The sequence below is a fragment of the Gorilla gorilla genome, chromosome 5 (genome assembly GCF_029281585.2).
Source record: "Gorilla gorilla gorilla isolate KB3781 chromosome 5, NHGRI_mGorGor1-v2.1_pri, whole genome shotgun sequence".
Taxonomy (NCBI): Eukaryota; Metazoa; Chordata; class Mammalia; order Primates; family Hominidae; genus Gorilla; species Gorilla gorilla.
The window spans coordinates 69,604,756-69,619,930 of record NC_073229.2 but is presented as its reverse complement, the minus strand read 5'-3'; the positions used below and the strand labels follow the sequence as shown (position 1 = coordinate 69,619,930).

Sequence of the window (15,175 nt, the reverse complement as noted above, 5' to 3'; positions counted from 1 at the left end):
TCATCCTTCTGTCTGCAGTGCAACCCTCTTGTCATACACTCATCACAACCTCCCCTTTACCTGAATAACTTCTAAGGCTTTAAAATGCAGCTGAGTTACTACTTCCCTCGGGAAGCTTCTCCTGGCAAAATCTTGCTTCCTTTCGTGATCAGGTGCCATTAAAAAGAACTCCCCTCAGTGCCTGTGTAGAGTTTTTATCCTCCTAATACTGATATAACACTATCAGCTCCTTGGAGGCAAGGGTGACATGTTATTTCTTTTTGTATCCCTACTTTTTAAGGGCAGTTCTAATAGAGAAGGTGCTCACTATTTATGTTGTAAAATTAGCAAATCATGGACATGATTCCCTCCCTCCCCTCAAAAGAGGAGGCCTTTTCATTCTACCCTTTTGAGACAATCTCTCTGCCCTTCTAACTCTGTACCAGTAATCACATCCCAGGAAAGAACAAGTAGATATGGTTCAGCATGGTGTTGTACGTGATGTGATATTGGACAGTCCCCATTGGAAATTATTAGATTTACATTTCAATTATGCGATGAGATACTAGCAGAATGGTTGAAAAGAAAATGCCGTTTGATGATCAAATCAAACAGAATCAATAGAAACTGGTTGGAAGGTATGATCTGTCTGTAAGTTACCACCCTGAGAAGTTTTTAGATTATTACCCCGCCTTTAATGTGTAGGGAGAGCTGTGGGAAGAACATAACCTTTGATTCAGTCATTCCATTGAGGAATGTATTTGAAGAAGATAATCAGGATTCTTGAGAAATTTGCATAGAGACAGTTAACACTGCATTATTTACAGTTAAACAGAGAATAGAAAGAGTCTCAATGTTAGTCATTAGGAATTAGGTAAATTATGGATTTTTAAAATATGATATGTAGCCACTAAAATTATGTTTACAAGGCATTTAAATAATATTATAAAATGCATAGGAAAATAGGCTAAGCTAAGCAAAAGTAGAACTGGGTGTAAAAAATAAGAACAGGATTTGATATAATCTCAACTATGTAAAAATTCTGAGAAATTCTGGAAGGAAACAAATAAAAGGTAGTTATTGCAAGGTAGTGAGATTATGGGCAATTATTACCTTTCTTATTTGCATTTTCTAAATATTTCATGATAAGCATGCCATATTTATTATAAGGCAAAACAGATGTATAATAACAAAAGTGGGATTTTTTTCAGAAGTGAAGGTAATCTAAGGATAGAATAATTACTTGCTTTTTAACTGATAAATATTTGTACAGAAACTTATAAAATATTGATAGGCAGCTTCTTTGGGAGGTGAAAATACCACTAGCATCCTAAAATAAGGATAGAATTTGGAAGTTAACACAATGGATTAGATTTTCAAAAAATTTTTTTATTTTCTAGCTTCTACCTCTGCACCTGAATCAGCTTTAAAATGGTCCCTCCCTGAAACATGGCAAGGTGTTGAAGAAGGCTGGGGAGGATACAACAATACCATTCCAGGCCCTGGGGATGACGTTCTCATTTTACCCAGTGAGTAAAACAACCCAAGAGATGAATCACAGACAGGCTGAACCCAGCCAGATCTGATTATGTTTCATTTATATTGTACAACACAGTAAAGAGTTTGGAAATAAGTAGGCACTTATGTTGTTTCATTCTTCCTCTTTTTGGCGGGGTTAATGTAGGAGAACAATTTCATAGGCCAGTGAAATCCCCCCAAAATTAACCTAGCATATCTTCATTAAAAGTGGAATAAGTAATTGTCATGCTGAAAGGAGTTAAAATAATCCACTAACTGGTTAATTTTCTTCATGTGTCAGAGAATGGATTTACAGGTTCTAGTATCCTTAAGTTTGAAAGACACAGAGGGTGTGGAAGACAACAATTTATTAATGCATTCTGATGGTTTGCCTTTGGGAATTTTGAAATATAGGACTGAGGAAAAATGACAAGCTCTTCGGTTGCTATGAGTTTTCAAAATTGCCGAGAAGTAGGTTAATAAAATAGAAAAATACCTATCTATGTATCTATTCATCTGTTTGTCTAGACCTATCTTCCAGTATACACATGTTATAAAAAAGATGATTCCTTAGATATACAGAAACACACAGCCATACTTACAAAATTCTTCTTATTTAAAAGAGAGTTTTCAAAAGTTCCAGAATATCTCCCTAGCCTGAGAAGAAAATGTTTTCCATAGGACAATTATATTTTCCCCCAAAGACCTAATTACATTTATGGTTTAATTTGAACCTCTTAAGATGATAGTGAATAAAAGAAGATCCGTAATGGAAGAACATTTAACCGTCTGTGAAGTAATAATAATGATAATGTCAAACATTTACTGAGAACTAACAATGTGCCGGGAACTGTTTTCTATGTGCCAACTAATTTAATCCTCACAATAGCCTTATGAAATAAATAATATTATTATCCCCATTTTTACAGACAGAGAAACAGAGGCCCAGGACAACTAAGTCACTTGTTCAGGGTCCCACGGTTTGCAATTTGCAGAGTCAAAATTTGAACCCAAGCAGTCTTTCTTCCAGTCCTCATCTTGAACCAATAACGCACATTCCCTTTCTAAAATGACTACGAGTAAAATAAAAGAGGGTCACTGTATTGTTTGCTTTATTTGTGTGGCAGAACGAAGGAAGAATGAAAGAAGATATACTGGCCACCTTCTTATCATTGGTGGTGTGTTTGTGTGACTGTGCCCAGAGACACGAGGGACAGGTGTGAGTGGGCTGACCAGTACAAACGTCAATTATTATTATCATCCCGTTTCCCAATAAACCACCTCTCTTCGATGGAGGATGTAACTTTTTGAATAAACAAGCTCGTGAGTCATTCCTATATGAAAAGGAAAAATCTGTTCTGTCTCAGCCATCTCTTTGATGAATCTAGCCAGCGGATTCACCCTGGGCTATGGTTTTTCCCACTAAGCAAGCTGCTTCCCCTACCCCATGCAGGAAGCAAGAGAAGCTTTTGAAGGTTGCCAGGCTTTTAGTATCCTTTGGGGTTTTTATGCTGAGCAAGGAGCTATCTTGGCCATCTTGCTTGGCACTGTAGTTGACTGTGTCCACTGTGTGCCCTGCGTCCCGGGATCCCTGGCTTTCTCCACTATTCTTCATTCCTTTGTCTATGGTCAGCTCATAAGATCATAGGATGGGCCTGAATTCTCCGTGAAGCTGCTCTTAAATAGCACGAATCAATGCTGGGTGGGGGAAAGGAGGTGGGGCACAGGCATGGGATGTAGAAAGGACTTTCCAGTTGGCCTTTCAGTGTTATTGTGATAATCAGAAAAGTTAAGATTTTTAAAACATACACAGTTATTTTTCATTATTTCTAGCCTTCACATGAAAAGACAGGTGAGTGAAAAACAGGTGTGTAATACATAAAAATAAAATCCTTGCTCATTGTCCCTCTCCTGTTGTCTAATAACCCCTCTTCTATCTCCAACAAATGATCTATGATTGACAAGCAATTGAATTCATTGTGCCATTTGGATTGGGGTCTTATGCAGGAGCTGCTTGGCCTTACTCTTCCCTTCTGATTTTTGACAGGCTGATATTTTGACCTCTGATGGGTCTCTGGATTGAATCTACCTTTGTTTTCTGCTTGTGGTTTTGTCTCTCTCTGAACTCTCCACCTTTTCCTGGCTCCGCTTGTTTCTTTCATTCCTAGCCTTCTTTAAATCAAATAAATTTGTCCACCTGACTCTGGCGCAAACTAGACGTTCAGTAAGCATCATTTGGATGAAGTGCGTGAACTCATTGCTCCCATCCATAATTCAATAGCAGAAATAAATGTTTGGGTTTGACAGCATTGACACATACCATTATAGGATTTTACAGTCTGTGGAAAAAAATGTCTTCTCCTTTGAATAGATTCCTAAGAATTATGAAATGATTTTTATGATGATAGTAATGATGGTGATAGTAGCAACTATAACTTGAGTGCTTGGTGTGTGACATGCACTATACTAAGTATTTTACAAGGATTTTTTTTTCATATAATTCTCACAACCACTCTATAAGTGGATTCTGTTATTATCCCTGTTTTTACGGATGAAAAATCTGGGATGCAGAGAGGGTAACTTGCTCAAGTTTTACCCAGCCAGTAAGTAAAGAAGCTCGGCAGGAAATTAGAGAACTTAAATCAAGAGTTCTAACTCTTCATTGTATCTTTCTTTTTTCAAAAAAACTTACCATCCATACCTGCTCTGATATCTCCAAATTAGACTATATATTATACTGAATTTATGCCCCTCCACATTCTTCTCTTACCATCTGCATTCTTTCCTTAACTTGAAATAAAACAAAAATAAAATAAAAAACTATTATTTATTGAGTATCTCCTGTATGTCAGATACACTGCTTAAGGTATTTAATCTTATCACACATGCTTGGAAAAACTGGAGATACTTCCCAAAGAGGTATGCAATGCAATGAACCATTGCATTAGAACCATTCTAATGCAATGAACCATTAGTAAAAGCATTTGCTTTGCATCTGGTAGCAAATGTAGTTGTAATTCAAATGAACACCCCTTTCCAGTTCAGTTTAGCAAATATTTACCAAACATTCACTGTGTTCAAGGCACAGTTCCAGGCGCTCATGATCTGGGAACCCAAAGTCAAGTTCCATACAACTGTGACCAGCCAGGGATTTTGCTGGGTTAATAAAACACATAATGCACAATAATACAACAAATAGCCATAATAAATACTGAATGTGTTTAGAATCATAGTGTCTCTGGGGTAAAGGTGGCTTCATGGAAGAAGAGGCATTTGAAGTCAATTTTGAAAGATGAGGTAAGAATTAGAGGGGCAGTTATGAGACACAAGGGTATATTGGGGATCCTTCAGGATATAGGGTGAGCTGTCGACTAGGATAAACCTGGGGTTCACATTTGGCTTCTGACATTTACAACGGTGTGACATTGGACAAGCTGTAAACCTTTCTGACCTTTATTTATAACATTAGGGCTATAATTAATATATCATGATGTTAAGAAAGATGAAATGAGATAACATCAATGCACATGACCAACGCATAGAGTTTTGGCGGTAATGGAATTACAGATGAAAGCTGTGATTTGTAATGTATCAGGTGCTCTTTTCCTTCATTTTTCCATCTGGCTGCCCCTCTTGGCCTCTGGTATTAGCAACACTTTGTATTTGCTTTCCAATGGCTTATTATTTAATTTTCACGACATCCTTGGGAGCTAAATAGGTAATAACTATTATTACAGTAAAAACCCATTTTTACATAATACGATTTTAATGGAACTGCTGATTTTACAAAATGAAAGTGACTGGTAAAAAAGATTTAAGTGATACTTTTGAACCTCTAATATAATTTTATGGTGTTTTGTGTATTTTAATTCATTAATAAAGGAAACGTGTAGAACATTCCCATCATTATTCAAATAGAATAGCATAATTTTTCAATAAAATTCTTAGGGTAAATTGCCTATTTCCATTTTCTGGGAAATCAATTTTATGGAATGACCTCAGACCCATCCTATTCCATAAAAATAGGACTTTACTGTACTAATAAAAGATATCACTATCTTAAGTATGGTACCATTTTCCTTCAAGGCGTTCTATCTTTATGGACATTAGATTTTGAAAGAACTGTAAATTCTTCTCTGTGGTATTATATGGAGTAAGCTGAGGTAATCATTAAGAATTTGCTCTTGTAGTTTAAGTTCATGATAACTTTGCTTCAACAAGTAAGTGTATCTGACTGTCTTTGCTTTCTAAATATTGGAAAAATTGGCCTGAATGCATTCTCAACTTCTTAAGTAGTAGGAACAAGTTCTGCCTTACTACGCAAATCTCAAACCTTCATAAAGAATAGCTGGTCAAATGGCAAAAGATCCCTCTAGTTTCTGCTCTATGCCTTGTTCTAAACTGACCAGAGTGGATTTGTGTAAGATGCCTCCAGTGCTTTCTCAGGATTCTGTTTTGAAGGGTGCAAATATGATATCATGTAGCCTCCAGCATCTTTGTGTGTTTATGTGTGTGGTAGAATTCACTGTTACATTTTGTATATTACTTTGAACTGTCCTTATTTGAAGACATGAATGGGAGAGTACTGTTTTTCTTTTATAATAGCTCTTCTGTTTGTTCTGATTTTTAATATTCAGTACCTTAAATGCCAGAGCAGTTTATCAAAGTCATGTGATGTTCAAAGATGGCAATATGTAATGCACCTCCTTGTTAAATTGCAAAACATCATAATATGTTGGTGATATGAAGCAAGATGATCATAAATCAGAAAGTAATTTTTGAGAGGAGGAACTTCTATAAAATCTTGATTATAAAACTATTGACTTCATTCACCTTTTTCTTATCTGAGATTATATGTAATTCAGTATTTCATACTGAATTATAGCAGAGATGTAAGTCTACAACACCAATTAGAAACCACACAAATATTGGTGATGTTTCTATAGCTTGTGTAGTTCTCAAATTTTGGTCTTGTACCTTTTGGATGGGACATAAAAACAGTAAAGCCCACCACCCCACTTATTCTGGATTAGCAAGTGGGAAGGGAAGAAATTTGGGCTTCAGCTACTGGGGTCCTTTTTGTAATGTGTGGCATCAGAATGGTGACAAGTGGAGTGGGTGTTCTGAAACTGTATCATTACCTGGAAAACCACCCAGAAACCTAACAGCATAAAACACACATTTTATTTTGCTTACAATTTTATGGGGAAGGGCGAGGCCGAGGTGTTCTAATTTGGGTTCTTCCATGCATTATAGTTAGATAGTGGCTGGACTGTGGTCATTGAAAGGCTCACCTTGGCTGCCTTTAGATGCCTTTAAGATGGGTCATTCATATGGCTGGGCCTTGATGCTGGTTATTGGCTGGGAGCTTAGGATAATCAACTAAGAGGCCTCAGTTCCTCTCCTCATGGGTTTATTATGGGGCTGCTTGGGCTTCCTCATAGCATGATGGCTGGATTCCAAGAAAGAATAGCCTAAGAAAGGGTGTTTCAAAAGTAGGTGGTCCAACAGACCTGTGTGGCAGCCACATGCCTTCTAAGCTGGCTCTGGCAAGCTCAGAATATCATGGCCATAAACTTCTTGGTCAAGCAAGGTCCTGAGGTCAGCCTAGATTTAGGAGAGAAGAATTAGGTTCCACCTCTCAATGGGAGGAATAGCTAAGAATTTGCAGCTGTCTTTAATCTACCTCTGTGTATGTGTTTATGTGTGTAAGCATATATGCATGTATGTAATTAAAAGCAGATGTACCTGACTTAATTCAAAAAGTGCTTTCTAGAGCCTGCTAAATTTGTGCTGTTTTCCCTGTCTGGACAGACTTTATTTAGACTCTGTTGGCTTGCATGAATAAGAAATTACAGAACACCAGGAGACAGACTATTCAAAGGGTTTTAGTTTCTTTATTTTATTTTATTTTTACCTAGAATGCTTAGTGTTAATTACACCACCTCTTCTCTGCCTGAAAGTGGTATTTGTCAACTCTCCAAACATAATTGGGCCCCCAATTTTGAATTGCTCACTTTGCAGTGGGAATGGACGATATTTGTTGAACTGCAACTTGTGGTCAAATCTTTACATGTGTGACCAGAGCCTCTTCTTAGAAGAGAGGGATATGGTGGGATGAGGAAAGACATGAAGGAAACATATTTTGAGCATTTTCTTTCAGGGCAGACATTAAAGATCCAGGGAGACAACAGTTGAACTTTCCTTTGACCTTCTTTAGAAAGTGAATGGAAAAGCTGTTCTTTAAGCTACTTTTGACCTAAAAAACTTTAATCAACATTATTTTCCAATAAAAATAAATAAAAAGAAAACCTGAAGTCAAAGATGAAAGGATCTTTGGAAACCGTCTATTTCTCCTTCCTTTTAGGCAATTTCTTAGAGAGAATCATAGACCTTAGTGAACCTTGCTTTAAGGATGTCAAAGTCGTGTCCTCACCACTAGAAGGAAGAACCAGGATTTCAGACTCCACAGAGCAGGTGTTCTCACCAACATCCCCAAGCAGTTTATCTTTGAAATGATGAATGTAAATAAACTTTTCATATATCAAATCATTTAAAAATATACTATAGAAACTTACAATTTAAAGCAGTCTAAGTATAAAGTGCTTTGCTATATGGAGTCCCTTGATGAACTGATTACCTAGTAATTTATTTGTTTTCTTTTGAGGTGGATTTACTTATAAATATTAATATATATGTAAATTATAGACACATAGAATTGTTGATTTGGCAGGAAATGTAGTGGCTTTCTAATCCAACTAATAATAATCTAAATAATAATGTAAGTGTTTTATAAATTGTAAAATGCTATGACATATGTTAAGATTATTGCCCAAACTTATATGATTTTTTATACCAAAGCTGAGTGAAATTTTAGTACCCATGCTTCAACCCAGTGTTTTAAGTTGACCCCTAAAATTTATTAAAGGGACTGCTATTGATTTATTTGTTTTGTTCCTAAAATAGGATTGAATTTTGAGACAAAACACTTTGAGGCTAGGGAGTTCCTTCTAGTTGCAATGACCATGATTCAAACGGATGCTCCCAAATGAGTAGCAGCAGTCCCCTAAACTTTCTAACCAAGATCTGTGACACAGTGCTTTTGCCAGGGTGGACAATTAGGAGTTGGAATTAAAAAGAATTTTTCCCTCAACTACATATGCTTTTCTTCATAAAAATGAAATTTCGATTAAAATAACAGTGCATTTTTCTCTGTGACAAAATAAACATAAAAATATAAATATATTGAAATAGGTTGAGATTCTTTTTCTAATCGTAATTTGTCCATGTCTGCTTGATTCAGTCATGACATTTGTTTCTGGGCTAATTAGAACTCACTTAGGGTCTACTCTTGGGATCCAAAGTCAGGTAGGCCTTGACACTCTTTATGGCTTGCTAACTTGCTGGAACTAATTCGAGTTTTACTCTAATAGAGGGCTTTTACAAACCTTTTCTTGTTTTCACTCACCTGAGAAACACACTCATTGTCATGGTCCATTAGCATTAGCATCATGGATCATAGTAATTTTCTAGGAGGGGCACACGTCCCCAGGATGTAAAGATCATGGGGTGGTGGTAATTGGCAAACATGAAGTATATAAGAGACTCGGGTTTTATTTTGGTAAGTGCTCCCACCTAGAGAATAACTACTTTTATGATTTCAAATACTCCACCTCAGTCTTCCAGAGGTGTGACCGTATTGGGCACCTTCTGTTGTAGCCTGAGAGGATTCTAGCAGGTATTCCTGTAAAACACCTATGATGCTTTCCTTTAGTTGCAATAGGTGTATTTTTTTTTTTTTTTGCTACTATAGCAACCTCTTTCTCTTACTTAACCTGTACAAACTTTCAGCAGCAGTTTACAACTATTTCTTAAAGAAACTATGCATTACTTTCCCCAGGATTTCAAGTATACTTTGGCCTTAACAATACAAATTACAGGCTATATAGTAGCAGTAAATGCAATGATGGCTGCTATGGAAAAATATAATAAGTATCATAAACTTGATGGGAAAGCAGAATTGATAGGGCTTAACAATTTATCGATTGTAAAAAATAAAGAAAAATGAGCTGAGAAGATGACCAGAACTTTTGCACACAGGTGAATGCCTAGGGGTACCATCAATAGAAATAGAGGATGCATGTAAAGGAGTAGGTTTAGCAGGGAGAATAATAAATCCCATTATAGTCATATGCTCAGGTTCATGTGCAGATGCCTAGATGGTAATGGGAAATGTGGACCAGAAGATTGAAAGGAAGGCCAATTGAGAATCTGGATTGCAATTTGGTAATTCTCAGAAGAGTTGACTAAGGAAGCCTTGAGTATTGAATGGGGGTTAGGACTCATATGAGAGCTATTGCAGAGAGATATAAGGATTGGGTAGAAGTCAGCATCTTAGGGCAATGCTAATTTAAGTTGCAGGAAGAGATATCATAGAACGAGTAGTCATGAAATCAGAACCAGGACAGCAGAAGGCAAGGCAGGAATGGAGCAATACCAAGATGATGGAGGTGGTTAGCAGTAAATTTTCCAAGGAGGACAAGGAGGATGGTAATTTGGAAATTGCTTGAGAATAAACTATATCCTCTGTGCAGGCTCCCGCTAATTAAATGCAAAATCTAATGTAACATCTCTTGCTTGTTTTATAGTTTTACACATCTGGAGTGTATCAGTGTCTTCAAGGATACCCATATCTTTGTTAAAATTAAAAACCATTACTGCCCATGAGCAGACTTTTAAGGTGGCAGCCAGGTTGTCCCTGGTCACTTTCTGGTTACAATACTGCCCAGTGTTCTAAATTAATAGGCTCAGGAAATAGGTTCAGTCCCACCAAACTGGTTAATGTGTATAGCTCAATCAGCTTGATTTGGAAAATAGAATAGGTTATGTCATTTAAGAAATTACTGTCAGCCAGGTGGAGTGGCTCACACCTGTATTCCCAGCACTTTGGGAGTCCGAGGCAGGCGGATCACTTGAGGTCAGGAGTTTGAGACCAGCCTGGCCAACATGGTGAAACCCTGTCTCTACTAAAAATACAAAAATTAGCCTCGTGTGGTGGTGTGCGCCTGTAATCCCAGCTACTTGGGAGGCTGAGGCATGAGAATCACTTGAACCCAGGAGGTGGAGCGCTTCAGCCTGGGTGACAGAGCGAGACTCCGTCTCAAAAAACAAACAAACAAAAAATGAAATCACTGAATCCCTGTCATTTCCTAAAAGTAGAATATTACAAAAACACAACACAATACAAAATATATTTTGTTTTAAAATTTAGGAGATTATGTATAACTCTTAGAATGAGTTCAATTCTGGAGGTAAGAATTGAAGTCCATGTTATTTAAAACAGGCAACATTACTCTATCAGAGCTAATTGGTTAATTCCTTTCAGTTCTGGAATACTGACAGTGGCATCCATAGGTTTTAATATTTATTTGGAGACATAAATGTCAGGAACTAATGTCTTTAAAATCATTGGTAAAGAGAATGACCTGCTACCCTGGTTTATCCAGGACTGAGGGTTTCCTGGGACATAGGACTTTCAGTGATAAAACCTGGAAAGTCTGAGGCAAACCAAAATGAGTGGGTCACCGTACTAAGAAATCACCATTAAAGTTTGTGCCAACCCCATATTCTATGATTTGCACTGCAACAAGTTTGCTGAGGGTTAATAAAAATTTCCCCTGATTAAAATGCATAAACATATTCTACCTAGTTTTATTGCCCTAAGAACTTTGTCTCATGGAATTAATATTGTTTGAGGAGTGTTACCAAGGCCTTTCTTACAAAAGAAGGGAAACTGAGTGATTGCATATGTATTTTACCCCCCTGGTTGGGGTTGGGAAGTACAAGCCAAGCAAGGAGCAGCTGCCCGTGGGAGTTTTTAATGCAGAGCAGGGCTTTTTTCACGTGTTCTCATTGAATTACTTTTTTTCTCTTTATGGTCTGTTTTCCATGCAGATATTTTTGGAATGTAAAATTAAATAATTCATGATTTCCCAATCATTGGTTTAGGTACAGTTGCCATTTCTTGAGTTGATTATACTCCCTTGAGGGAGCTTTTGGAGTTTCCTCATGTACAGAGGTTTAGAGATAAGAACTTTGCTGAAGTGACAAGGTCTTTGTAGGTACGGGCAGGCCAGCAGGGGCAGGAATGGCATAGTTGGCTCATTGCTGACCCTTAGGTTACCACACTATTAAGCAGCTCAAGGGTTCTTAACATTTTATATGTCCTAGATCCCTTTGGCAGTCTGGTAAAGCCTAGACCCATTCTCTAAATAATTTTTTTGATACATAAAATAAAGTAGGATTATAAAAGAAATCAGTTATATTGATATGGTTATCAAAATATTAAAATAAAATGTGATATAATATGCTCCTCTGTTAGAAGGTTGAGTAACAGTGCCTAGCACTGGTTCTAATAGGTATCGTAGTTTCAATGTCATTATTGCAGAAATTCTCCAAAAAGGGCTACCATAAATTTTGTTCCTTCCTATAAATGCTTGCTGCTCCTTCTATAGGGACATAGAGCTTCCTGCCCTCCCCTGGAATCTGCGCTGGCCTTTGTGACTAGATGGACTGACAGATAATAGAATAATGTTCTTGGATTTTGAAGGCTAGGTCACAAGAACCCTTGCATTAGAAGATCCTTTTGCCTAGAAGTCTCATTTGCCACTGGGGTGTTTCTTTTTGGAACACATCCCTTAGGCTATGGGAATCCAAATCATATGGAAAGGTCATTTTTGTGCACTGCTTGGCAGCCCCAGATGGAGATAAGCTGTAGCCAAGAGCCAATCTCAGCTTCCAGCTATGTAAGTGATCTATCTTGGATATCCAGACCAGTTGAACCCAGTAATGGGTCTTGGTGAGAATTCTGATATTTTCTTTATCTGCAAGTACATTAAAAATCTCCTATTTTATTTTTAGGTCAATGTTACTTAGGATTTCTTATGTTTACTAAATAATGATACTTAGAAGGGACATTCTAATGTTCAGTTCATTAAGAGTATATACATAGGCACTGGTGGAGCTAATGGTCCAAATGCCATCCAAGAGAGCTAAAAGAGATTAAAACCCCTCGCAAAGCCAAAATTGATTTACATTTATTCCATCACTGCTGTTTGCATAATGTGTGATATGAAAACAGAGTTCAGAAATCATGCATTTATTCAACAACTATTTACTGGGTGCATAACTTATTATGTGCCACTTTGCCTCATGTTGGAGATAAAATGATGAGCAAAATAGTTCTGAGACCCACCTGGAACATACTGCCTAGCTGGGGAGACAGAAACATAATTGCATGTAGTTAAAAATGAATACGACTAACAAATGTGCTATAGGAAACATTCAGAGAGTAATGAAAGCATATACTGTAAGACCTGGACCTGGACTGGCATAGAAGTAAATTCAATTACAATTCATATTTGAAGGCTAAAAGCAACAATTTAGATATTAACTATTACTGGTAAGAAATTTACCCAGGATTTCTCAAAGTGTTTCCTCTGAAACTAGCTCCTTGTAAGCATCACATGGAAAAAAAAGTAAGTCAAACAAATTTGAAAAATTTTGGACTAAGCACAGATAAATACTTTTTTTTGTTTCTGGTCTTTTCAAATCCTTTTATATGACAATATGGGTTGTATAACTTTCGGAGGGGGATATAGTACAAGCTATTCTCCAGCATGTTTGATCATGTAACACTTTTATTCACAGAGCAGCTTATCATGCTGAGGATTCAGGGAAACATTTTGAGTACAAAGAGTTCTCACACCTAATTTAACACTCACGGCCATTCTGGGAGTTTTGGTGTCCAGGTATTAAGAATTAGGGGTTTGGGTATCCAGGTATTATTAGGAAGATTAAGTCTTCTGTGAATAAAAAAACCCTGAAAATTATTATTTTTATTAAAAATTGTTATTATGGTACGAGGTTGATAGATATGTCAGTTTACATTTCTCTTACGTAAAAATCTGTTCCATGGTGTCAGGGACTTGGACCCCTTCTACCTTTTTGTCCTCCAGTGTTTTTTCTATTTCCAAAGTCACTCGGTGGTCCATCAATGTGCTGGAGCACCAGCCATTGCAGCCACATTCCAGGCAGCAGAAAGGAGAAAGGATTCTTCTTTTACTTCTCACATGACACTTCTGTTTACATCTTAATAGTGTAAACTTAGCGACATGGCCACTTCTACCTGGAAAGGAAGCTGGGAAATGTAGTCTTTTGGCTAGGTGACAAACTATTCAGCTAAAAATTGGAGTTCTTATTACTAAGGGAGGATAAAATAAATACTGGGAAGCAGCTAATGGCCTCTGCCACATTTTTTGTTTTCACATTTTACAGTTGAGGGAAATGATCGCAAGAGGGCATGCCCAAGAAAGAGCTCAGAGATAACAGAGACAGTAGAGTCAAATCTAGGCCTCTGGATTCCTTGAGTCTGTCTAGTTCATTACACTGTTCCTATTTAAACATGTGGGAGGAAATAAAACAGAGCCTTTAAAAAGCTGTGTTATTAAGGGTCATGGTGATATACACAGATGACACTGTTGCAAAATATATTTTATGGAAAAAGTATGAATATATGTTTCTCAGAGCATTTCCCCAGATTTGGAAATTAGTGGTATTTGATTAACAAACAATTGCAAGCAGTAAGTGACTGCCTTTTGTTTTGGCTGCATTATCCAGGCCAGGATTCTGTTTGTTGGGCTGCTGTGCACTCCGGGGCCCGCTCTGTGTCTAATGGCTTGTCCTTGCTTTTCTTCATTTGTAACATCGGCAATGCTCTGAAAGCCCTGGATCTCGTTTGAAACCATCTGTTTGCCTCTTTATTTACATGATAACGTAACCTGATTGCAATTTAGTGTCTGGATAAAAAACATTGCTCTTACCTAGATGGTGCTGGGTTTTTGTCAGGCTTAATGACAACCCATCTGACTGCATTTTTCAGGCAGCAGTAGTGTGTGGAGAGATGGTGTCTGTATAGCCCGTGCACGGAGGTGGTGAATGTTCTGCACTGTGCCCAGGCTGTCTGGGCTGTGGTCAGCAGTGCAAATGGCAGGCACTTCTCTGCTGTCTTCCAGAATGTTATTGGCACCAATGGGGCCTTCTCATCTTTGTGCTTCCTGTGTCCAGGGAAGCTCCAGAAGAGTAGAAGTTCTTTGTTTATTTGTTAGAGGAGTGAGCGAGTGAGTGAATGAATGGATGGAGGCATGGTGGATTGAATAGAGTGCTGATTAAATCCCAGCCACTCTCATTCATTCATAATCGGTGAACGTGTGTTGGATCAGCAGGAATGACTGCTGTTGGCATAGTGAGGCTGAATGCCTTGGGGTGTTTGCTCTGGGGACACGGCTGTAGTCCTGAATCAAAACTCTGAAACTGACACACCAGTCCCCTTCCCTCTCCCCTCAGTATATCATAGGGCAGGAAGTAGTGTGTGGCAGCTCCTTCTTCTTGAGAAATCTAGGGGGATGCGTGTCTACAGCAGAGTTTCCTCCCATAGGTTGAGGTATTGATAATTCCGATCTTCACCACAATAGCATTTTTTTTCTTACTAAATCCTGCGGAAAAGAGAAGTGGGCAAGATCCTATGATGACACACATTTTGTGAATAGGGTTTACATTTAGGAAGATCACCTGTAGTAAGGAAATAGAGGCACATACCTTATGTAGAGTGGTTCCCAAA

The 15,175-nt window shown here is 37.7% G+C and overlaps 1 protein-coding gene across 1 annotated transcript in view; it reads left to right on the top strand.

The window, feature by feature from the left end:
* Positions 1–15,175, top strand: part of PKHD1 (PKHD1 ciliary IPT domain containing fibrocystin/polyductin) — a 460,859-nt gene that overhangs the window by 250,256 nt on the left and 195,428 nt on the right. The window contains exon 51 of the mRNA XM_031012474.3: positions 1,380–1,508. Coding sequence (XP_030868334.2) covers positions 1,380–1,508 — 129 coding nt within the window. The remainder of the gene's footprint in view (positions 1–1,379; positions 1,509–15,175) is intronic.